The sequence below is a fragment of the Diadema antillarum genome, unplaced genomic scaffold, assembly GCF_040938485.1.
Source record: "Diadema antillarum isolate AM-2024a unplaced genomic scaffold, OU_Dant_1.0 scf00000128, whole genome shotgun sequence".
Lineage (NCBI taxonomy): Eukaryota > Metazoa > Echinodermata > Echinoidea > Diadematoida > Diadematidae > Diadema > Diadema antillarum.
In genome coordinates, this window is record NW_027271017.1 from 5985997 (window position 1) to 6013034 (window position 27038).

Consider the following 27038-nt stretch of genomic DNA (forward strand, 5'->3'; position numbering starts at 1 on the left):
GTTTGATTAAAATTTATCAACTCAGATAGAACATGGAGTGCCCTTTCACATCAAATTTTCCAAAAGTTCAAAAGTTGGAAAGTAGAAAACTACTAGTACACAGATTAAAACATGTCTGTCTTTATGTAGATCAATGGCCACTTCAAGATGGGGTTCTGATGCTGTTGTTTTTTGGAGATAATGTGAAGATCTACATGCATAAAATATCTTCTTTCTACAAAAGTTGCCTGTATAGGCCTATAGGTCTGGCGGTTTGTGAAGTAATTATTTACTAACTTTGTAAAGCTTGCAAACTTTCAATGCAGTTGCAAAACTTCGGACTGAAGGTCACCAGTGAATTCAATGATGATGATGATGATGATGATGACGATGCAGCTCATAGCTAGCGCCAGCTGGTGCTGCTGTATACGATCTTTGCTTTTGTATGCTGGTTGTGCACTCGCTAAATCATATCCCAATCAGATACCTCCAGTACTAGCTAGCAGTAGGTATCATCTAGCATCTGTCGGTAAAAAAAAAGACAACTTCCGCGTTTCGTTGGACGGGTAAGTCAGTCAGTCTATCACTAATTTGATGACAGAACATTGAGGGATTGATAACTTCCTGTGGCAAATTGTAATGTAAGACTCTACTGCAGAAATTCTCACTGGACTATAGAATCCAAGTGTTATGTTTTCGTATGTGTCAACTGAGTTGAAACTTGTCAGCGAAAATACACACCTGGCTTGGTGCAGTCCCACACGTGTGTATTGATGTTAGTGATGCCCCTTTTCGATATGGCCTTCGAGAAAACATTGCAACACCAACAATAAGAAGCCTACCAAACTTTCGTAAATTCAACACAAATAAAATTAGATGAAGAATGTTAGTCCGAGATTTCTAGGGGCAAATTTTTGTCTTTTCTTTCCCTATTATGACTAGATCTAACCAAGTTATTATGTTACTTTCGTTTAATTTTATCAGGGTCTAGAAAGTTAATTTAACCGCAACAGCGACCCCAACCCGTACTGGTTACAGCGCCCCGCCCGCGCCGGGGTTTAGGGTCTAGTTAGCATGATGTTGACGTGATGTAGACTGTCGTCTAATATCTAAGCTATTTTATAAAATATTCTAGTCGGGAAAAGGCTATTCTTCTTTAGTGCAGTGAACCTGGCCTGTGGGACTTGCCCAAAAATTGAATTGATGACGGAAGGTCTTAAAAGTATAAATTAATGCAATTTCGTATCTTAAGCATATATGGCTCTAGTTCACAAGGCTTGAGTGAAGCTGGACAAAACTGCATCGACAAAATGACACCAAAAAAAAAAAATCTTTTTCAATAGGCCTATGTCAGTTCGGGAAACCCACTCACAAGGGGGGCCCCTCCTTATAAGTAACCTGTCCCCCTTATAAGTAACCCCGTCCCCCTTATAAGTAACCCCCGGGGCACCCCTTATAAGGAGTCTCCACGCTTTTTTGCAATGCAACGCGAAAATGAAAGGACTGCGGCAATTCGCTTGATTATGTCCATAAAGCTTCACAAGTTTCCTAGTTACTCACGAAATTTGAGCAAAATCGGTTTGAGGCATCATATCTAAAATCATGGATTTAAATGCGATGTCAAACGACCCATGCGAATGCTGAAATGCGAGCGATTACTGGCGTGAGTGTCGCCAGGCGCGGCGGCGCGGCAATGCTTGAGTGCAGACGTGGCGACTGAGTACATGTACATGTACTGAGTACATGTACTCAGTCGCCACGTCTGCACTCAAGCATTGCCGCGCCGCCGCGCCTGGCGACACTCGCGCCAGTAATCGCTCGCATTTCAGCATTCGCATGGGTCGTTTGACATTGCATTTAAATCCATGATTTTAGATATGATGCCTCAAACCGATTTTGCTCAAATTTCGTGAGTAACTAGGAAACTTGTGAAGCTTTATGGACATAATCAAGCGAATTGCCGCAGTCCTTTCATTTTCGCGTTGCATTGCAAAAAAGCGTGGAGACTCCTTATAAGGGGTGCCCCGGGGGTTACTTATAAGGGGGACGGGGTTACTTGTAAGGGGGACGGGTTACTTATAAGGAGGGGCCCCCCTTGTGAGTGGGTTTCCCGAACTGATGTGTCGGACATCGATAATTAAAGGACATGAATTTGTAGTTAAGTTTTTACATCAAACCATGGTCTTAAATAGGATAGGAAGTACAGTTGTATTCTTGTTTTCTGCTTTTGATGTGGGATTGGGGCATCATTGGCTTGCTGAGTATTAATTTCATGTATTAAAAAAAAAAAAATTCACGAATTACGAATACCGGTGCGGTAGCTCCCAACTCATGAAATATTCGGCATACATTGTAATTTTTTATCTGATGACCACTACTATTAGTACTACCCACTGTTTTAAGTTGGCATTATAATGGGCCTCTGCTTATTTTTCCAACTAAAAAATGTGATGCTTTGCTCAATTGTTGGTCATTTGTTTTATTTTTGAGGTACAAAGGGAAACTTGGTTTATTAGACCTGCCAATTCTCATAAGTTGTTCTGTTCTTGTTTTGTGTGACATTATTCATTTGTTTGATCGTTGCAGCTTTGTCCACAGGAGAGGAAATTAGTGTTTAGAAAGACAGAGACGAGAGCACAAGAAAATGACCATGCAGGCGCAGCCAGTGACCCTGACTCTGATTGACCCCAACCAGAGGGCCGATCCAAACATCATACGTCTGGCCATTGTCATGGATGGGAAGAGTGGCACGCTGTATTGTTTAGATCAGGTGAGACAATGATGTTAGTTAATCTGTAGCGTTGCTGCCCATTCAAGCCAGATGATGACAGTATTACCAGAATTCCACATGATGGTTGCCTACTTCTGCACTCCATACCTTGATCCACCTTCCCCCCCCCCCCCCCCCACCCAAAAAAAAAAAGAAAAGAAAAGAAAAAAGAAAAGTGCTGGAATAATAAAATACATAAAATCCAGCATGCAGAAATGCATTTCAACATGTAAAGCCTGTGGCTGTATTACAAGGCAGCCAGAGTAAAATGTGTACTTGAATTCTGCTATGAAATTTCAAAAATTTCCAATGCATTTCATTAATTGTATGTTATGTTAGACCCTGTTTATAGTGCAGGGCTGGGCCGAGCCCGGACCAAGCCCGGCCTCAGTTGCGGTACTCAGCCCCGCAATTCTGTCCGTTTACAGTGGTGGGCTCGGCCCGGGCTTTTTATTCAAACCTTTCAATATTTTGTCGTAGTGGTGCTCTGCTTGTAAACAATGACTATTGTTGGGAGCGCGCCGGTTGCATTTGGTACTACATTTGGCCCAGTTTGCGTTTACAGTGAGAAAAGGCCGGGCCGAGCCCGGGCCGAGACTGCCTCCAGAGCTTGGCCAAATGCGCGGCCGATTTTGGTACCACATTTGGCCTTTTACAGTGAAATGAATTCCGGGCTTGGCCGCGGCCGAGCCCATCCCTTTCACTCGCTGTAAACGGGGTCTTAGTACAGAAATGATTGGACAAATAGGCCATTTTCGTGATGTTTTCAAATTCATGGATGTTTCATTCCTGGGAACATAGAGACAAACTATTCCATTGACCTGCTCTTCTTATCAAAATGACATTCAAAGCTTTCAGATTGTCAAGAACAACCTCTGTTTATAAGATATTCATATAATTTGAATGTGCTCCGAAAACTGCCTCTTCCTGCAAAGCTGCTGGATTGTCACATTTATGATATTCTAAATATACTGTTATTTTAGATGCCAGATACTGGTTGCCTGATGCTTGTTTGTAGAAGCCTAAGCCCATCAGGCGACTGCTATGATTGCCTATGAAAGTCTTTAGTTCTTCTTCTTCATCCAGTAGGGTGCAGGCTTCATGCTTTAACCCGCTGAGGACGAGTCCCGAGTATACTCGGGCAGGTGTCTATGGGAAATGCGTGTTGTAGCGAAATCAAACCGTCCTCAACGGGTTAAGATAAATGCACTACATGTATTTTTGTGTGGCTAGGTAACCAAAGATAGGTGGTTGGCCACTTCACCAGGCAGCACTCTGCTCTTTGCAATGAATAATGTGGAATGCATGTACCCCCACACAGGTAGATTATCATTTATGAGATTTAGAAAAGAAGAGCAACTTACACCTACAACATGTCTAACTATTGCACTCTTTTCTGCATCATAATTCCAGATGAAAGCTCTTGAATGAAAATTAGATTTCAGGAGAGGGATATTAGTTGTCATTGTTTGTTATCATGCTTTTCTCATGTATCCCAAGAAACTATGATGCATATAGACTAGTAGAAGCAGTGAAAAGTGAATGTTTAGAGTGAGAAGAAAATAGGAAGTCGGTGTAATTGTGTGAATAGAATGTGGACTACCATCAAAAAGGGAAGAAGGAAATGATGATTTATCTCCTCAATTGCATGAATTTTGGACTTGTAGTGAGGGACTGAGAAATAAGTGTCATTCCTTTTTGGATCCCACTTTGGATTATGATATACAGTGCATCTGTGATACAGGGGGCAATATTTTTTCCGATGTTGTCCATTTTGTTAACATGAGCTGACTTGGAAAATCTGCAAAATATGCCACAAATCATCAAAATGAAAACAAAAACAAAAACAAAGCAAAGCAAAAAACACCCAGCAGCAGCAGCAGCAGCAACAACAACAACAACAGCAACAACAGCAACAACAACAACAACAAACTAACAACTACAACAAACAAACAAAAATAAAGCACTACCAAAACACAACACATATATGTGTATCTGTTCTAAATACACATCTATCTCTCTGGCCTTCCTGACCATCAATATGTTAATATTCCTCCCTATCCAGCTATCTCCCCTATGTGTAGATATTTTACACTATGTCATCTCATCCCTAGTCATTTATCTGTATCCACCATTATGTGTTGTAATTTCTACCAGAGCAAGCCGTTGAAGGAGATTATTGAAGAAGTGTGCTCCACGTATAACATCAGCACCGCCATCTCGGACTACGCGCTGCAGGGCGAGGGCGAGAAATACATCACAGAGACGAACCGCAAGGACCTTCAAAATGGAGAAATGCTCAAACTCACAGACTCACCGGTGAGAATATTCTCTTCCTGTCTTTCTCTACATGCAAACATTTCCTTGTAATGTCAAGGGCGTGGTCATGTGCTGTGTTTGTGTTTGATTTGCTTGAAACCACACTTCACCGATGCCCCAGTGGTTTGTGGAATGTCATGTTGCTGGTTTTTTTAGTTTCTTATTTAAAAACATTGAACTAAAAAACAAATTTACAAGTAAAGACAAGGCATACAGGAATCACTAATGGCAATGAAACGGAATTGGAGTAACACAGTTGAACCTGTCTTTAGTGGCCACCTAAGGGAGATGAAAAATAGTGGCTGTTGTATACAGGTGGCTGCTATAGACAGGGTCTTTAATATGTCTTTCCTTTGGGGGAGTTTTTTTTTTTTTTATAGTGGCTGTATATTAAGACAAAATGGCACAACACAACAACCAATGCAACAAGACATTACAACACAATACTAACACACGACGCCGCCTGGTAATTGCAGTCAAGTTTTTGCCTTCAATAGCACTGTTAGTTAAGCCTTTTGTGCTGTTATGAACCATCGCCATATAATACCACTGTACCAATGTGTCCAACTTATGAACACACTTTGTAGTGAGTGATGTTCTTGATGGAGAGAAAGCATGCTGGAAGCTTTCTGTACAATGTGCAAAATTGTTGGCCTCTCCAGTAGGCAGATAAAATCATCAGTACAAAATTGTTTTAACTGCATATCACATTAACCTTTGTAGGAAAAGATACCACTGTACGTCAAATGTGTACATTCAAACTTGTCTATAGCGGCCACCCAAGGGAGATAAAAAGAGTGGCTGTTATAGATAGGTGGCTGCTATAGACAGGTTATCCAACTTTGTGTGCATTGCCTACATGTACATGTATCATTGTTGTATACGTCTTTAAGTACTTACATGTAGTACATGTATGTGTATATACGTATGCACATGTGTGTTTCATGCATTGAACAATGCTGGTGTATATGAAATTCTTGCACAGTAGCATGTGTACAGTCGTGAAGAAAGCTTAACGTTAGTGCATTATTATGACTGAATGAGTAAAGAATGCAGCGGTGGCAATCACTGAACATTGCCCAGGAATGACTGGCACGGCTACAAAGCAAAAAAACATGCTGAATTACCGGCTCGGCGAAGGCTCCATCGGGTCTGTGGCCGCTATAGACAGGTTAAAATCTACCGCGGGAAACAAATTTGTGGCCACTGGCCGTGTTAGACAGATGGCCACTATACACAGGGTCTATAACAGGGTTTTTCTCTCGGGGGGGGGGGGGGGGGGGGGATTTTTCAGTGGCCGCTATAGACAGGTTCGACGTACTACAGGTACATGTATGTGCATACTCTATGACCAACAGTCTGCCCTTTAGGCTGGTTACAAAATGTGTCTCTCTTTTACCATGTTCTACCATGTTGTTGTGCTCATATAGAACAAGGCGGCACTCGATATCTACAACAAGCTGCAGTCCAACACCCCAGAGGACATCAAGCCTGCCCTCGTTCGACTCTCAACAGCCTCCACCGACCTGACGTTCGCCATCGAGTTCATCCAGAATCACGGCATCGACCTCCTGGTCAAGATGGTGGAGGAAGGCTCCCAGTAAGTTCTGTTTTTAAGTTGACAACCCTGGTGAAATTTGCTCAATTTGTCACTTTCAGCCAACCTTAAAAGGAACCCCACACTTTAGCTGAGTTTGCTTTAACCCTTTAGCAACTGAAGATTCCGTACATGATGGCCTGTTGTTCCCTAGAAGGTACAGCAATATTACTATCATTTCGATAACTTTCTAAATGATGTAAAATAGCTCATTGCATGTTTATTTTTGTCTGTTATAAGTTATGTTTATTTGAAAGCCTATTAAGACTTTACCAGGAGACTGGTGTGTCACAGAAGTAATTCTGACATAATTTTGTTGACCTTTGACCTCTTTCAAAGTACGTAACTATATATTATATATATGAAAACAATAAAAATGGTAAAGCATAAAACTGTAAAAAGGCAGACAGGTGGATTCGGGTGTTTTAGGGAGTAATCAGAGGGGCGGTTTCGTTTGGTTCAGTTACTAATGGGTAAACAATAAGAATAAATTGTCAAAGAAACAACAGGAGAGGTCTCATGAAAATCGGACCACAGATCTCAAAGTCATGGATTACATACAGAGTGTCAAATTTGTTTGCAAAAAAGGAGTAATTTTAGTCGTAGCAATATAAGCAAATTGTGTTAAATGATGTTGTCATAACTGAACAACTCCTCCTTTATTTTGGAAATAAAAGTATGGGAAAATTAATTCAGTTTGTTGGCGATTCAGCAAGTATTCCCTCCTTTCCCTTTAACCCGTTGAGGACGAGTCCCGAGTATACTCGGGCAGGTGTCTATGGGAAATGCGTGTTGTAGCAAAATCAGTCCGTCCTCAATGGGTAAGAATCCATAGATGTCCATACATTGAAACAATTAATGTGAGGGATGTAATTTGGTGGAAAAGACATAGACAATTTTGTAAGTTACCTATTTCTAATTCTGATGAAACTTTTGCAGTTCTGTCTGCCTGCTTGTACTTTATCAATACTAGTCATACGTGGGCACTGTGTCGAATAGCACTTCAAAATTTTCTGACTCTGGTTTCAATGCGAGGATCTATCCTCTAGAATCGCCACAGATGCCTGAGCACATTGCCAGTGAAAATGTCCTCTCTTGTCAGAAGCTAATGCCGGAACCCCATTTTGATTTTCTATTGATGATAACAGGAGTGGGGATCAGCTGGCCCTGACACTCCAGTCATTTATTGAGCTGATGGACCACAATGTCATTTCCTGGGATACACTCTCCCCTAACTTTGTGAAGAAGGTAAGTACCAGCTGTTGTATGAGGTGTCTTTAATACAGTGAGCTTGTGATGCTTACAGCAGTTTAAGGTTCTTTGTAAGGCATCATAGCACATTATGTTGTCATGAGCATTTTAATGAAACCTTACAACTGTGGTTATTTTTTTTTCCATTTAATCTTTATTGTAATTATCGATACCAGGTAAATCCAGAATATTACAATGAATTATGTACTTTCTCTTGTATCTTATCCCTACCCCTTGGAAAGAAAAATACTTGTTTACCAACGATTGATTAATGTGTTTGTTCAATTTATAAGAATCTTACCCCTTTCCCTGGAAAAGAAAAATACTTGTTTACCAGCTATTGATTAATGTGTTTATACAATATATAAGAATGCAAAATATTAATGAGCTATGATATTGTTTAACGAACTGTTAAAGTACAGGGATATTTTCTTGCATGCATTTATGGTATCGGTTCTAAAAGCATTTTATGTGTGTTGTGGAGTGTACCTAGATGACCTAAACAGTGCAAAGAACCAAATCTACAGACATTCAAGGACAGAGTTTCAGTATTAAGTTTTCATTGTTCCTCTCCTTAAGATGCTTCACAATCAGAAAAAAAACAACAACCTGAAGTAACAATACTCCATAATGTGCTTTGTACCTAAACAGTGCAAAGAACCAAATCTACAGACATTCAAGGATAGAGTTTCAGTATTAAGTTTTCATTGTCCTCTCCTTAAGATGCTTCACAATCAGAAAAAAACAAATGTGAAATAACAATACTCCATAATGTGCTTTGTGCTTAAAATGTTTCCAATTCAAAACCAAACAAACCCATATATGTTTGGCTCTCTCTGTAGAATGCAAATTGACTGTGAATCTGTTAAAATAATTTTCCGTGCTTTCTTGTTTGCCTAGATTGCTTCATTTATGAATAAATCAGGTAGTGCTGATGCTCAGGTGACACAGAGGGCGCTCAACATCTTGGAGAGCAGCGTCCTCAACAGGTATGCTGTATGACAGAAAGGAGGAATGGCTTGTGGAACACACACACAAACACACACACACACACACACACACAAGTTTATGATGCCATCACAATGAATTAAATCACTTCATAATTACTTCATTTGTGTATTTATGCAAATGGCCTTTTCTTTTTATCGGTTAGTTAGCCCTTCACTCTTTTTCAAGGTGACATACTGTATAAGCTTTTATTTTCATGTGGGTTCGTGAATTTCACAAATCACTGTTGGACCGCGAATTTAATAACACGCGAAATGTCGCCATACGCTAGGAAAATAATGCACTTTCATGATAGCCTCGGTGTCAAATTGCAAAAACAACATCTCGCGAAAATGTATGTGACCTCCTCATTCGTGAAAATATTGATGCGCTAAAATAACAGCTTATGCAGTAGTGCATAAGCTTGCTTAACGAAACATCCAATAGAACACTAGATAGGCAGAGAAGACATCAACAAACTTTTTACATTGTATATTAATATTGCCAAATACTAGGCTTTTGTGAGCACTTTGTTGCTGTGAGGCGGATTTCTGGCAAACACCATTCATTCGAATTATATAAATTATCTTTACGTCACAGATGCTTACTTCAGTGAATTTAAAAGTCAACATGCCTGTTTGATAGTACAAATGACCTTTTATTTTTGCTTGTGTGCTAAGTGAAACTACAAACTCGCATATTAAACTTGGTGTTCTTAACATTGCTGAACAGGAGTTGTATAATATGTTTGTGTCAATGAGATTCAAAGTGAAAAAAGAGTGTTTAGTCTCATCAGAATACAGTGCAGCTATTACTCTTGGGTGGAATGCAAGGTGTTAGGGGACATTTACAATATGTGCCGAATCATGTTATTGGGCAGGAACAACATTTAAGGATCAGTCACATTTGAGCAATGTTAGCCCAAGCAGCCATATTACTGTGTATGCATGATCTACCTCAATACATGTAGTTGTGAGATTTACTGTGAAAACACTTCTTTTTTCCCTTGCAGTGTAAAGCTCTACAATGTGATTGCCAATGAGATTACATTCCACAACATGGCCCCACACCTAGAAAACAGGTTTGGTTCCATTTCTTGTCATAATTTATCCATTTATTCCTATTTATATGATGGTGAAGATGATAATGATGACGGTAGCAGTGGAAATGATGACGGACAATATGATGATGATGGAATGTTAATACCATTGATAGTATCTTATATTATCATTATTAATATCATTATTGTATTATTATTATTATTATTATTGTTGTTGTTGTTGTTGTTGTTGTTGTTGTTATTATTATTATTACATGTATTATTATTATTAGTAGTAGTAGAAGTAGTAGTAGTAGTAATAGTATAGAAGTAGTAGTAGAAGTATTTGTTATCATTAAGTAGGAGAGACAAGAGAAAATGTGCTGTGAAGAATATGTAGGCAATTGTGAAAGAATGTTTCATATTTTAATTTAGAAATGCAGGTTGGTGTATGGGCATCTTTAAGCAATGACCTTTTTGTCCTGTCTTTTTTCTTTGTTGTAGCCAAAACCAGGGAATTCAGCAGAATTGCCTGGCTCTGATGAATGCCCTGTGCCTCAAAGCACCAGAGGACAAAAAGAAGGTAACCATGGCAACAGAGGAATACTGTCTTGTCCTGTATTCATGGCTGTAAGAAAAGCTCAACACACCTTTTCATGTGAAATTGTGCAGGACTTGCAGTGGGGTCATTTCACACGTTTCATGTTGTAATTGCAAGACATTTTGGTTATTGTAAATTATATATTTTTTGTCCTGACCATCTTATGGCAATCAAATTTGCATCAAGGAGAGGTCTTTGTATCTCACCTCAGCCAAAGACTCCAATGAGCTGTGTAATTATGTCACTGTCCAAAGCTCCTTCAATATCATACACAATTATTTCTTCCATATTGTTTTTAAATCCTTTTAAAAGACTCCAGTGTAGACATCTCTGTGATTTGGTGGGAAATTGGATCTGAGGTTGCTTTTGTGTGAAATCAAAGTGTGTGTGATTCTCTGATAATTTGCTGTTGTGGCTGAAAGTAAGGAATCCTGCAGTAATACACCCTTGTTGAGATCCCCTTGCTCAGTCATTGTGCACTTAGACTTGATCTACATGTATGTGCATAAAGTTCAGAAGTCAGTTATGTGAAATTCTTCTGCAGGCACAGTATATTTCAATCCTTGAATCAGTGTTTTGATAGTGGTAAAACAAACAAACAAACATATCGTAAAATATGTGCTGGTTTACTTTTCAGAGTAGTAACAAGTTTTTCTGCATAACTGTATCAGTTTGGTGAACATCTCTGTTGAGATGTGTGGTTTTTGCATCAATGTTTATCCCCAAGGAAATGTGTACCATGGGCCATTAACTTCAGAGGCTCCTGTGACTACATGTGTTTGAGAGGTTTTTGTTAGTTTACTTGTTATTCCTGTAAGTGTATGTGTGTGTGTTTCCATCTAGATCAGTTTTGCAAACATGATCATTCTTTCACATTCACCCTCCCTCTTTCTCACTGTAGCTATTGTCCCACTCTCCTTGCCCATATGCCTACAAAATTGCATTTATTGCATATAGTTCTTGTTGCTGACACTTTAATTTTTTTTTCTTTCTCTGCAGCGCTTTGAGGAAGCTCTGTCAGCCAAGAATATCAGGGTTGTGATCATGGAGGTAACATATTGTCTCAAATAGTGAAATAACTCAGTTATTTTGCATAATTTCACTTTCAATCTGTGACACGTATTTAAAGGTAGGGGATACCTTTTACAGAACTCCCAAAATGCAGCAAAACATTAAATATGAACCTCAGGGGACTTGTTTAGGCCACTGCTTAGAAATTTGGAAGTCAACAGTTATCTACGATTTGAATAATACACAAAACTCAACTACTCAGTAGTTCTGTGTGTCAGCCACACTTAAGCCTTTTTGTTGCAGTCTTCTGTATTTTTTTTATCTATAAACACAAATCTAAAAGTATAAGAGCTGATGTAATAACATATGAAGTGTGTGGCAAGAATGTATATAGAAATGTTTGTAAGTTTTGATGAACTTTATTCACAAAATATACATGATGGACACACATGCAGTGCATGGGTCTGCAAAGGTAGCCTAGTAATGTACAAAAGTGTACTGGAATTTACGGTGAGCCCCGAAAAGAATTCAATTCAAAATCTAACGGTCAATAAAAATGTACTAAATGTCACCTTCCACTTTCAATACTTTATGGGAGTTTCTAAAATGATACTCTCTTCAACATACCACTGTGTTTATACAACTCTTCATTTAAGGCATGCAAATGGGATTCTCTACCTTTAAAATCATCTGCAATTGCAAAGTGATGCACTAGTATTTCATTACCATACTTATTTCATATGATTACTTCATGATATGTTAGTAGAGCAAAGGCAAGCTATGATTCAACAACAGAACTCTCCATTCTATTTCTTCAACAAGTTGTGAGAATCTTAAATTCAACTGTATGAAAGTATTATGGACTTCTTTGTATGTGTTTTTAAGTGCGATGTTATGCTGTTATTATGAATATCACAGTAAATGTTTTATTCTTAATCTTTTTTGTTTGTTTGTGTGTGTCTGCTTTTTTGACCTACCAGAAAATAATTCGATCACAGAACATCGGAACCGAGATGACCCATCAGCTCTACGTCTTCCAACAGCTGTCATTTAACCTCTTGGAGAAGCGACGTATGACACAGATTGACCCCGGCAGTGCAGTAAGTTGAGACATGGTGAAATGTAAAAGATGAAATGGATTACCTATTTAAAATTGAGTTTGAAAAAGGTCTTCATTAAAACCTGAATGGCAACCAATGGTCAACTTGCACAGATATACATACAAAAAGGTGTACATTGACATAAAAGGAATAATTTTATATACATAAATATGAAAATCAAGACAATCCCATTTGGATTTCCATACAAATATTAATACAACTATCAAACTTAAAGGAAAATTGTTTGGATACTTAAAATCCGGCTAAAGCAAAACTTAGAGGAGAGTTCAAAAAGCTGGATGCTTGTAAGATTTGCATCTCTGTATGCTAACATTTCATAAGTATCAGTAGCTCAGATGAAGTGATATTAGTGGTTCCATTGATAAGAGTGCTTAGGTTGCTTAAAGAGTTGTGTGAATTGAAGCCAGCAGGTGCAATACATATTTGATCAGAGTTGGAAATTGGCCGATATTTGATGCAGTTTGCATGTCAGTTAATCATTTGATAATCTGTGACTTTTCTGAAATAAGCTCTCGTACTGAACTATGTATTCAACTGCTTGCAATTAACTTTCATTCTGTTTTCACAAAAAAACAACAACAACCACAACCAAAATATGTCTTTGTTTGAAGGTTGGAGAAGAAATTAGTGTCTTCTGTTTTGCAGGATGTCTGAGGATAAGATTGTTTATAGCTCTATAGATTCTGTTTAAAAACGCCAGGTCTCTGAATCCTTATCTAATCGGCCAAGACTTACCTGATCCGTATTTAGGAAAGTCACAAGATTGTCCAAAGCCTGTCTGTTGTGTGTGCAGAAATACTGATGTGCAGAGTCGTATCTCACGGCTTAATGAGGTGTACAGGTCAGTTAATTTTGTATAGGAAGCCGTGTGTTGCACTGGCATTGCACATGCACCTCAGGGATTTTTTTTTTCTTCTTTGACATGAAATTATAATTCTCTGTCAAATGTTAGAACCCTTCATTGTGTTGTTGCTTTTTTGTCCCCGCCGAACGAGTTCGAGCAGGGGACTATGAAACGGGCTCCGTACGTGTGTGTGTCTGTGTGTCCGTGTGTCCGTGTGTCCGTGTGTCCGTCTGTCCGTGCGTCCGTGTGTGATCAAAATGTTCAAAATGCTACTCCTTCGCCATTTCTAACCCGATTTTGATTTTGTTTGCTTTATATGATAGCACTACATGGGAGCTTTGAAACTTGTATACAGAATTTCAGTTGTGACCTTTGACCTTGACCTTTGACCTATATTGTACATTTTGCTTCAAAATGCTACTCCTTCGCCATTTCTAACCCGATTTTGATTCCGTTTGCTTTATATGATGGCACTAGGTGAGGGCTTCAAAACTTCTACACAGAATTTTGACCTTTGACTTCTTTGACCTTTGACCTTGATTTTTGACCTATATTGTACATTGCCTACAAAATGCTACTCCTTCGCCATTTCTAACCCGATTTCGATTCCGTTTGCTTTATGTGATGGCACTAGGTGAGGGCTTCAAAACTTCTACACAGAATTTTGACCTTTGACTTCTTTGACCTTTGACCTTGATTTTTGACCTATATTTTACATTTTGCTACAAAATGCTACTCCTTCGCCATTTGTTACCCGATTTCAATTCCGTTTGCTTTAAGTGATGGCACTAAGTGAGGGCTTCAAAATTTCTACACAGAATTTTGACCTTTGACTTCTTTGACCTTTGACCTTGATTTTTGACCTGTATTGTACATTTTGCTACCAAATGCTACTCCTTCGCCATTTCTAACCCGATTTCGATTCCGTTTGCTTTATGTGATGGCACTAGGTGAGGGCTTCAAAACTTCTACACAGAATTTTGACCTTTGACTTCTTTGACCTTTGACCTTGATTTTTTTTACCTATATTGTACAGTGGCTACAAAATGCTACTCCTTCGCCATTTCTAACCCGATTTCGATTCCGTTTGCTTTATGTGATGGCACTAGGTGAGGGCTTCAAAACTTCTACACAGAATTTTGACCCTTGACTTCTTTCACCTTTGACCTTGATCTTTTTACCTATATTGTACATTTTGCTACTAAATGCTACTTCCGGCGGGAACATCTTTTACGCACCGCATAATTTCTACTTTTCCTTGTTTCCCCTTCTTTTATTCCCTTTTCCATGCATAGAAACACAAGGACTGCATTGAAGATTTGAGGTCCCATGCCTTCGGTCATGACGCAGATATAACAAGGGGCCCATCCAACGATTTCAAACGTCTTGGTTTTGTGGTGAGCTGGACAAATGTTTACATGAGTGTCTCTTTATATCGCAGTTAATGTAGTTACTTCCAGAAAAGTCCCGCAAAGAGCACACATTTGCGGAAAACTTTTTGAGAAAAATAGGTTGAATGTGGTGTCTGATTTCCTATAGAAATTTTCTCTAGGTGTTCCTGCATTATATCATATTTTATCTCATATTCTATTCCATCCAGAAACTGTAAAGTTTTACATATTTATGGATGTGTTATTATTATTATTACTGGGTGAAAGAGTGCACAGCTCATGTCAATTCTAACTAAGTGGTTAATACTAGCGAAGTGGTGCCAGGAGTAGTACGCTTGCAGGTTCTCGGTTCATTTCTGTGTACATGTTATTGTATGACTGTCCATGATGACTTGAAATTGAGAATTATCTGTCACCATCAGGAAGTAGAATGTTTTACAGTCAAGGGATAAATTCCACATTTTCATTAAAATACCTTGGTTTTGATGAATGCTAGGATATGCTGTATACTCGGTCATTAATGTGTCCAAAGTTTGTAATCGCAGGATATATGGCATTCATAAATGCAATGCTGGGGAGTACAGCGGAATATAATTGCTTGAAAAATGAAAAGCCCTTGAAAGATGCTTTTGAATTGCAGGTTACTTTAGTGTTCCTCGGCAATTCTTTTATTTGGTTGGTGTATTCGAATGGCATAAAATGCTTGGTTGAAGCCATTCAGAGACCATCACTTGTTACCTTGGGCAAACCGCGGGCATCATGTCCCTGTTTTTTTTGACGAGTATGTGTGTGAGTGTGTCTGTTAGTGCATGTGGGGATGGAGGTGAGTGTCATGTCTCTATTACTTGAGGCGACACCATGGTTACTGACAACACTGTAGCAAGACTCACTGGGGGACTTGAACCCAAGCCAAATGATTGCAACATGGTCGATACACCATGGTCTATGAGCCACTACCTCCTAAGCCTTACCATTTATTTTAACTTTAGTATATGAAGTATATATTGTTGAAAGTGAGAAAATGAGTTATTAAATGAGTTGCTATTAACCTTTATTCAAGGCTAGTTTACATTACTGGTACCCATTGATATCCAATGATTTCCCTGTGACCCTCCCAAGAATAGAGTTGGTGCTGGTCAATGTGATGATCAAAAACTCAGTGAGAAATCCTTGTTCTTTAAATTAGTATATGAAGTATATATCATGGGTATAAGCATTCAAAAGGCAGGAGACATTCACTCAGTGGTTGCAATTACTAGACTGACTTTATTCCAGTATTTCACATATTTTAGACACCATTACTATATTGGAGAAACAGAGAGTTCCTTTTATTGGAAGGGAGAGAAAATTAGGGCTTGAAGTCAAGTGGGCGAGAGCATGAGCAGAAGTAATGAAAGTAGTCTTTAACCTCAGACTGTAAATAACGTTTATCACACTATTGTCTTCCTACTCTCCCCTGCCATCCCATGCTGTCTGTAACCAGAACTACCAAAACCCCATCAAGGACTTCCTCGATGTACCTCCCGGTCTCCTTGCTCTGGAGTGCATGACTCACTTTGCCAACTTCCAGAATGAGAACTACACTAGGGTAAGACACACGCCTTAAAAAGTAAAATAACAACAACAACTTCCATAATGCGTCAAAGCCATAGAAGTCAGTTGTACCATGTGTACATCTCAGTGCGTCTGACTCAAGAAGATGATTAGATGCCTTCTGTTTATGTGTAATGATGTTGTTAGTGATGGCATGTGATGAAATACCCCACAGTTTTTTGAATCCGCAGAGCTGCCATTAGCCTTTTTTCAAGGCTAATTTACATTACCCATTGATAACTCACCATTTCCCTGTGACCTGCCAAGAATAGAGTTGGTGCTCGTCATTGCCATGATTAAAAGCTCAGTGATTACATCCATGATAATACCAGAAGAGATAGTGCAAGATTGGGGTCATTGCATCTGTGGTGTTTTGTGTGGCCAGCAGTGGTATATTGCAGAGACTCCAACTCTCTCGCTTTCAACGGGAGATCTCCCGCTGAAAGCCCATTTTTGCAGAATCTCCCGTTCTCCCGCTTGAGATTTAATTTCTCCCGCTTGAAATGATTTCTTACTTAATTTTATCGTATGTTGAAAAATAAGCCTTAGATACAACAAGAGAGCATCTAGAACCCTAAACTGCAATTAACTTCATGCTCGTGATGTGCGCTTCGTGCACATCAAGTTGGAGTCTCCCGTTTGCTAGGGGTTTCAGGCGGGAGAATCTCCAGATCAGAAGGTGCTTAGGGTTGGAGTCTCTGATATTGTGGAGTTCACTTGCTGTGGAATCATCAGATTCTGGGTGAATACCAAGTGTACTTTTGGTGTGATATGATACAGAAATCTTTGCTTTACATATGTAAAGTGGTGTTCAAATAGAGGTGACAGAGATATATGTCTCGATACTTTACATTTTTAAGAAACATTGTCCTCAACAAATTTTGATAGAACAATAATTCAGTTCTGTGTTAGCATTAGATGGCCTTTTTGTTTTGTCAAAGTATTCAACATGTTGATGGACAGAGTGCAAAAATGAAAATCTTTTTTTTTTTTTGGAAGTGGGATAGATTTGTTTGACATGAACCTGGGCATGGTCTCTTTGTCTTCATTAATCCTCTTAAAACCATATCCTTCAAATAAAAAAATTACAATCCTCACAGATATTTTGACAATGGTAATTACAGGGTTAATTAAAGAAGAAGAGCAGTAAGTTGAAGTGCCATCAAATGTCCTGAGGATGCAAAACCATTCAAACTTTGTTTGTGTCATTGTTGTTGTTTATTTTTTTCTACGTCTCAGTTTGTGCTGGAAAACTGTTCTCGGGCCGATGAACACGAGTGTCCGTTTGCAAAATCCAGCATCGCTCTCACCAAGATGCTCTGTGAGATTCTTCGGGTCGGTGAAGCACGTAAGTGGGTGATGATTGGAGGCAAGGGTAATGTGGGTGTGTACTTTACTGTTAATACAGAAATATTCGTGGCACATTAATTTTCATAGTGAATTAATAATATGCATGGAATTGTCAAATCAAAGTCTGCCTTTTTTTCTTAGATTTAATAAAAACATATGAGTAAGCAAATGTGCAGCATGAATTCAAGAACCCACAAACAAGTCTTTGAGATGTTCAGTGCAAAAAAAACCCTGCCAAAACACACACACACAAATTACTGGGTATTCGTGCAAAAATATTGCAATGCAATTATTATAGTAAGCACTGTTAGGGACACCTTTAGCAAGGCTTTTAGTTGTGCATGTTGTGTTGCTATTTTGTGTACTTCTGGCATGCATATAGAGGGAGAGGTTATGTGGTGTCTCATTTTGTCTTATATCAGGGGATCAAGGAGCTCAGTTTTTGCCAAAATAGTCAAAATTCATCTCTGACAGCACATGTTTGCTAGTATGGCAAAATTTGCATATTTTGGCAAGAACTGAGCTCGCTTGAAATATGTAAACTTTTTTTGACAGCATTCTTTAGTCCATGCCAGTAACTAGTACTAAACACCCTGTCACTCAGTGATTTCCACAAGCCACTTCACATGTTTAGCATTCGGATTGCAGTTTTAAACTTATATAGCATCATATAACTTACCAGGGGGATTTCTTGATATCAATTTCTTTTCACACAATCTGATGTTGGCATGTCTAGCGAGCGTGTGGACAATAAGTCAACAGGATATATACATGAAAGTAACAATTGTCATTTTTGGAAAAGAAATAGAAATGGTCGTTGTATGTGGCAGTGCAGATAGGCAAGGTGAGGCACCCATACAAAAAGATGAACATATGAATAAGCTCACAAACCTGTTACTGCTTCTCTTCCTGGTCTGTGTGGTTGGCTTTCTTATCCAGCGACTGAGACAGGAGCGGAGTACTACCCAATGTTCTTCTCATGCGACAATGCCTTTGAGGAGTTCTTCTGCCAGTGCATCAAGCTCTTCAACAAGACGTGGCGGGAAATGAGGGCATCTCTGGAGGACTTCCCCAAGGTAGGAAGGAGGAGGAGTTGGTCTCCTTCACTGAGGGAATAGCACCTTTTATTACCATGATTATATGGACCGTAATCAAATGATTGGCTGAGAGCAATTAGTGACCAGTCTTTCATTTTGCCTAACATGCCCAGTGGGCATAAGTTTTCACCATTGACTACATACTAATTACCTCTCAGAGATATGTGCTATTGAGCTGGATACACCCACAGGATGTATGCACTCTACACATGCATACATACATACATACACATGTGAATGTATGTGTGCATATATATATATAATAATGTGCACTTGTAGTTGTATGTACTGTGCTAAGTATTTATCACACTTCTCTATATGATCTCATGGAAACCAAATAAGTATTGCCGACAAAAATTTGTTGTGCAGTCTATTTTGTACACAATTCACATCTCACAGAAATTGTGTCATCACTTTGTCATTGATCTTTTTGTCAAAACACTGATGCTAAATTTTTCATTAGTCAATGAACAATTGACAAAACAAAACAAAAAATATACTTCAGTAAGTCAAATAATTACACTTGATTCTGTTTTATTTTGTTGTGTTTGTTTGTTTGTGTTTTTAATTGGTAGCAGTCACCTAGAAAGCACTAGATATTTGACACCAGTTATGTCGTAACACAAATCACAGGTGATGAATGTGGTCCAGGACCAGATCGAGCGCTCGCTGAAGGTGAAGCAGAGCAGCATGGAGCAGATGAAGGAGGGCCTGAAGACGCCCTCAGTGGAGCACTACAAGCCCACCACCATGGAGAACTTCTGGACCAAGCTCCAGCACTTCAACTACAACGAGATCCTCAAGCTGCGACACCAGGAGCGCTACGACAAGGAGGAGTGGAACTCGCACGCCACGCCTGTCGTGTGAGTATCGGGGGTCCATGCCTTCTTGTAGTTAAACATGGGAAAGTCAAAAGGGTCCCAAGTTGACATCCATAAATTGGGTAAATTTATTGACATAAAAAACTGTAGAAGTTGTATAGATGTACATGTGAATATATATAAATATATATATATTTTTTTTCTTTTTTTCTATCACAATTAGTATGTACTGATGTTCTATTAAAAGGCTGCTAAATGATTGTATTATTGGCATACTAAAAGTGCTCAGAAAATCCTTAACACTGACAGACACAAACACACACACACACACACACATGCACACACACACACACACACACACATACACACACACACACACACACACACGCGCACACACACACGCACACACGCACACACACGCGCACACACGCGCACACACACACACACACAACAACAACAACAACAACAACAGCAGCAGCAACAACAACAACAACAGCAACAGCAGCAGTAAAACAAATTCTTTGTCCAGATTACAATCTGGATTACCACCAAGAACTGATTGACTGTTCCTTTTATCACAACAGACCTATTCTGAAATGTTTTCATGTAGTATTGTTAAAGTAAAAACAACAAACCAATAAACCAATGCAAAAGCAAAACCTCCTTGGGGGAATATATGTTCAGAGTCAATACAATTTATAATGGAAGTACCAGAGTCTGCACTACATGACAGTATATGGGGTTATGTCAGTAGATGTCCAGATGCTATTAAAGTGTGACCACTTAAACTTGTGAAATTTAAACAAAAAACAAACAAACAAAAAGCATGTTTCCTTGTTTGTGACAGTGAGCTGCGAAACCAGATCAAGCCAGACATTATGGAGCTGATCAGACAGCAGAGGTTGGTGTACCTGGTAGAGGGAACCATGTTTAACCGCTACAACCAGAGGGGTCGCGCCCAAGGTAGGTCTTCGCTTGTACTCATTTCATACATACAGAAGTCCATATTCAGTCAACATCAACTCTGTATAAAGCCAGGATGATAAACCCTCTGTGAAAAATGCCTTTTGTTACCAGCAATGCATGTGGGTTAAAAAAACAAAAAAATCGATGCTGAGGAGATAGATAAGTTGGAAAATGTAGTGAAGTTTTTGAAGACTCTGAAGGAACATGCAAGATATCAAGGCTATCAATGTTAAATATGCTGTTTGTATTCAGGACTGTGCCCTTCTCAATAATCCACTAGATCATGTGTATAATGCTCTCTTCTTCTTTATTTTTCAATAAGAATAGCCTTAGATCAATCTCACTTCAGTCATGCTCGTGGACCATCTTTCATGAATTACTTTATTGCAGTTCTTATTTCAATATAGATGACAATAGCAATAGCACTGGCCTGTCACTGATACACAATTGTGACCATTGTCATGTTAACAAACTGCAATTAGCCAGTTCTGTATTTTTTCCTCCTAGCAACTAGTGAAAAGTTAGTCCATCTGTTTGCACACAATTGCATTTCAATACTCGGAATGCACTTTGCGTGTACTCGTTGCTATATCTTGCAAACCCCAAGCGAGCTTTCAGTGGTATATAGAGAGATTCTGTGTTGTGAAGGTATGCATTTAATTTTGAATATGTTGTGAAGCTGGTCTGTTGATACAGATCACACTTTTCATATTCATGTGAGTTTCCAAGCGTAGTACATCTGTGAATTGAAGTATTATAGCAAGTGCTTGCAAATGTAATTGTCAAGGTGTAATAAACCTATTTATGTTTGCGATGGTGACACGACATTTACTCTTGCAACAATTGCTGCGGTGTAATTTTCTCCAAGGACGTAGGGTTAGGGTTAGGGTTGTGATAGGGTTTCAGGTTTAGTTTGATGTGAGGATTAGGATTTGAGTTGGGGTTATGTTTATGGGTAGAGTATATGTGTGGTTTAGTGTGCAGATATTTCATGGGAGCAATTGTCACAGTCGAGCAAATGTCATGGAACCGTTTGGGTCATCCTACAGCACTACATGGATATATATATATTAAAGGGATGGTACAGTATTGGTGGAGATGAGAATTGGGCTTTCTACTTTTTGCGAGATACCAAGAAAACACTTATGATATAGTATAGAGCATACCATTTTAAGAGGAATTCAAAGTTTATTTGATGAAAATCGGGTTTGGAATGACTGAAACATCCAAAAACAAAGTAAAACAAAGCAATCATAATAAAGTGTGGGTCCCACACTTTATCAGAATTGCTCTTTTTTGGATATCTCAGCCATTTCATAACCAATTTTCATTAAATAAACATTGAATTCCTCATAGAATCACATGCTCTTTCATATTTCATAAGAGGTTTCTCATTATCTCACCAAAAAAATGTTAGAAACCTGAAATTAGGTCTCAACCAAAACTGTATGATCCCTTAAAAAAAAAACAACAACAATACCTGAGGGGACATACAACTTGTCTGTTCTTGTGACTTTAGATCGGTACTGGTACTGTCGTCTTTCACCCAACCACAAGATGATCCATCATGGAGAGTCAGAGAACCCTCAGAGCCAACCAACGTACGAGTCACTGACAAACAAGAGTGAGTTCTCTTCAATACTGCTCTCATATACTGTATACGCCGAATATTTCGCGAATGTCATAGAGTCAGGTGCTATTCGCGAAATTAAAGACACGCAAAAATAATGACTCTGATCCCAATATGAATGTGACGCACGCATATACATTTCTCGTTCAGTACAGTACTCCATGATCGCGAATTCAACCACTCGCGGATACGTCGGGAAGTCCCGATTCATGAAAAATTAGACTTGCTAAATAAATGGCATACCTTTCTTTTTGGGGGAGGGGGTATACCAGGTTCCTGTAAGGAAGGGTTTAACAAGCTGCTTGGAACCACCAAAATTTCCCTGTTGTACTGGTTATCTTGTTATACCAGGAATAAAAACCGAGGAATATAAAAGGGATAGGACCCGCAAAATTACCTTGTTACAATGAGGTTTCACTGTGTAGTCAAATTTGCAGAAATCTGCATTTTTGTTGACAAAGCATAATGTAGTGATGCAACTGTCAGACAACAACTGAGGAAAATGGTCCTTGACAATGTGTACAATAGAGTGTAAAATCCTTTGTTTGTGAGTTCATTATTTCTTGATGTCCACTTTTCATAAGTTAAAAATCACAGCACTGAGAAGCATAGTACAGTGGACTTGCATTATAACAAGATCGGATATAACAACATTCCTGTTCTAACAATTACATAACAAATATTTTGTAAGGTGGGTGAACAAGGTCATTTATTTTTGGCATATACAGTTAAACTCGCATAAGTCGATCTTCTCGGGACTGAGCAAAACACATCGACTTAGGCGATTTTCGACTTGTACGTAAGTCGAAAAAAATCGACTTAACAACAGTTACACCACACGTACATTATGTATAAATGTACATGTATGTTGTCTACTCTGGAGCCGAGAGCTGGAGAGGTGTGCCGCAGCATGGGTCGCCCGGCAGGGCCGCCGGCTAACTTTGCATGGACAGTGCATTAGTATTGGCACAGGTCCGATTACTTATACCTTGTTAAACCTTGGAGAAATGAATATGAACGATATTTGAGCAGTGATTGATTCCAGTTTACCATACCGTGGCTTGAAATGCGTGTAGAGGTGTAATTCTGATTTACCCGTGCCCGTAACTTTCCCCCTACTTTCCGCTTTGAAAACTCTGCAGCTTCATCCATCCACTGCACAGCGCAGACTGCAAACATACACAGACTATACACAGCCCAGTCGCTGTACGCACAACTATACACAGCCCAGTCGCTGCACGTATACGTAGCGCGGCTGTACCAGCGTACCTCCAAACACGAAGAGAGTTCAACAATCGCATCATCGCTTTTAATTTTGATACTTTAGATCATTTTTTTGTCACCTGTCTGGTCGGGCTAGGTCTTATGTAAACAAAAACTGGCGTCTCATGATTTTGACAGTGATTTATTGTACAATAAAATCTTATTCGACTTAGGCACAGTGAATTTAATGGTTTTTCCGTGAAAGTGTTCTTGGAATTTCATCGACTTAGGCGAGTATTCGACTTACGAAATTCGACTTGTGAGTGAATTAATACACGTAAGTCAATGGGGAAAAATCGGGACTTTTTAAAATCATCGACTTGCGCGATTATTCGACATATGCGATGTCGACTTAGGCGAGTTTAACTGTATGTAGCCCCCTTTTGTTCCAGGATGTCCTTTTGTGTGTGTGTGTCTATACCTCATGGTAGGTTAGGGTGCAAAGTTGCGCTCATATGTACACATATGATATTTATGTGTAAAATGAGACTTTTATAATGGAATCTTGTATCTCATATTCTTTAACAAGTGATGTAGATTGTATTTGCTTGTAAATATTGCAAATGCTCTTTTGTTAGCTGAAAAATAAAGGAATTGCCATAGATACAGACACATTGGACAAAATGTATAATTTGAAGCAGCATACAACTTACTGACATGATGGATATTTTATTGATACGATTATTGCTGTTGACCTACCCTTCATGTACAAGGGTGTAGGTTAATGAACTTCAGCAGTTTTGAACCAAACCAATTAATGCTTTTGATGGTTGTTGAGATGTTTGGTTTCTTTTCCCACCACAGTTCCTGTTGCTGACATCCAGGGAATACAAACAGGGAAGGAGTGCCAACATGTCAGGAATATTAGAGTGAGTCAATCTCCCCTCTCTCTATTCCACAATGCCTCAGATTTATGTACAGGTGACTCCTGTTTAAAGGGGAAGGCTAGTAACTGATCAGTGGGAATCAGTGGAAATACGGGGAGATGATTGTTCCAATCCTTATGGGATTCATTCAAGAGTTCATTGTATATCTATTGTTGTGTGAAAATGATTTGCTTCAGAAAGGTCTCGTATTCAAGTAATGTGCAGTTTAATGCTTCCAGGTTAGCGTCCCTGGTCAGTGACGGAGCATTAATCTGCACATTACTTGAATATGAGACCGTTCTGAAGCAAATCATTTTCACACAACAATAGATATACAATGAACTCTTGAATGAATCCCATAAGGATTGGAACAATCATCTCCCAGCATTTCCACTGATTCCCACTGATCAGTTACTAGCCTTCCCCTTTAAGGAAGTTCTCGGGACCGGCAGTTCTCTTTCGTCATATCAAAACGTTCTTAAAGCCATACAATATAGTATATTGAAAGATGGTATGGATGGTAATTTTGGAATCTGAATTTTTACTTTGTTATATGAGATTTTCACTATAACTGTGTTTGTTATAACAGGAGTGCACTCTGTATTTCAAAATCAAAATCAAAACAAAGTAAAATAAGAAAATAAGATAAAAATGACACAAGTTTACATAATCCCCAAACCCTCTTCATGATCAGTGTACTGATAAGAAGACTGTACTTGCTTTCAGTAGGTATTTTGATGCTTGTATTACCTGTACATTTGGTTTTTCCTTGACAACATTTTAGTAGGTGAATATTTCCCTGAAAATCTGATAGTTTTGCCAGATTTTGTGGACCTACATGGAGAATGTGAATGCACTCCATGTTGTTTTTGTCAATTTGAATGACTATTGTGACACGAAAATATAAAAACACAGTGGAAAACATGACAGTAATAACTGCAACAAATATTTGTCATGTCATTCAGTTGGTTAATCTTGTCAAATGACTTGGTTCATTCGGTCTTGACTGCATGAAGGACAGTATGTATGGAACTTTGTTTTGTTTTGTTTTGTTTTACCAAACACACTCGATCCTAAACTAAAATTCAAATTGTAACCCCTGAGGTGAATACCAACCCTCATGTAGCACTGGTTTAAAACTCCCACTTGAGCTGTAAACATCAAGATCTGGGTAGTTCTCCTCGGCGTGATGTGAGAAAGACTGAGGTGGAAAAGCACTTTACTCTTCAGTTATGGATTAATGTCCATGTGAACCTATGCATCTTGTTAAAGACACTTTGTTTCACACCATACCTAATGGAAATACTCTGCACATAGTCTTGATGTCTTGAGTGTCTGTAGTTTGATATATGATTGATAGACATCTTGGAATTGTTCTTTCTCAGGGTGAAGGAAACCTGGCGTTCTCAATCCTGTACCATCCGGACCATCGCCTGGATTTCATTGCCCGCAATCAGGAAATTGTGAGTTGGTAGCAGCAACTGAATTCACCCCAGTCAAAACTGGTGTCCAGATGCTGTAGCTGATATCATCTTTAATGCTAGGCCAAGGGGGATTCTAGACACTGTTGTCATTTTCTAATCATTACACATTCCATTCTGTCAAATCTTAGAAAATATCTGTTATTGTTTTTGTGTTGTTTTGTTGTTGTTTTTGATGTGTAAGATGTAAGTTAGCCTTGAAAAAAGGCTAGTGACATTATTTGTGCAGGCATAAATATTCACAACTGAATGACATGCACCCTAAAGATTTAAAAAAAAAAATGATATACAACGGTAAAACATATTTGGGTATTATATTATTGCAATATCCACTTGTATGCTTTTTTAGGACTGCAAACCTCTGCAGATCAACTACTAATAACATACTTCTATACAGTAAAATGATAATCCTTAAATGAGAACCATATTTTGGTTCAAGGTGGTAGAATTTCTTATGAATACTAAATATGCTATTAAATGAAATTCAGAAAAAAAAACTTACTTTTTATTAAAAAGACTGAAAACATGCTAGTTAACAATGCAGGAAGAATCCTAATTGGGGGAACCACTCTAACCCCTTTCCCAGTATGGTTGTCAGATGACCGAAGTAATCTTCTACTATTAAAAGGGTCACAAGGTGTCTTTAAAGACATTGATCCATCATTTCTCCTGGAAGGTTTTTGATGTTGTAGACTCTTACTGAATCATTGCTTTATCTTGTATCATCTTATATTATTAGATTTTATGTTAGTGTTTTATGTCCCTGATTGACGGCAACACAGAAGACTATATTGAATATTTTGGACCTTGCTCTTATTTTGTTTCACCTGGCACAGTTCGATATGTGGACGGATGGTCTCAACGTTCTGCAAGGCAAACCGATGGCCAGCAACCAGATGGAATCCGACTTGGAGGCTCTCCTCAGCATGGAGATGAAGATCCGCCTCCTGGATACGGCCAACATCCCCATCCCCACGGAGCCGCCCGTCATCCCCCCACCCCCAACGGACTACAACTTTTGTGACTCCCAGTGAATGAATGGGGAGGGGGGAGGCGATGCA

At 38.9% G+C, this 27038-nt stretch overlaps 1 protein-coding gene across 1 annotated transcript; it reads left to right on the forward strand.

The window, feature by feature from the left end:
• Positions 1-478: 478 nt before the first annotated feature.
• Positions 479-27038, forward strand: LOC139720432 (engulfment and cell motility protein 1-like). Its single transcript, XM_071631793.1, has 20 exons — positions 479-545; positions 2566-2749; positions 4907-5068; positions 6499-6668; positions 7814-7913; positions 8817-8905; positions 9916-9984; positions 10447-10525; positions 11543-11593; positions 12535-12654; positions 14815-14916; positions 16394-16498; positions 17743-17851; positions 18793-18929; positions 19584-19813; positions 20619-20734; positions 22257-22361; positions 24435-24499; positions 25882-25959; positions 26814-27038. The coding sequence occupies exons 2-20, from the start codon at positions 2624-2626 to the stop codon at positions 27009-27011; spliced, it is 2211 nt and encodes a 736-aa protein (XP_071487894.1). The 5' UTR covers positions 479-545; positions 2566-2623; the 3' UTR covers positions 27012-27038.

What these genes read in the sequence shown, in the direction of transcription:
- LOC139720432 (XM_071631793.1), top strand. Translation starts at nt 2,624, where the DNA reads ATGACCATGCAGGCGCAGCCAGTGACCCTGACTCTGATTGACCCCAAC. An exon ending in TCAGGGTTGTGATCATGGAG is followed by an intron (nt 11,594 to 12,534) that starts GTAACATATTGT and finishes TTGACCTACCAG; the next exon opens with AAAATAATTCGATCACAGAA. An exon ending in AGAATGAGAACTACACTAGG is followed by an intron (nt 16,499 to 17,742) that starts GTAAGACACACG and finishes TCTACGTCTCAG; the next exon opens with TTTGTGCTGGAAAACTGTTC.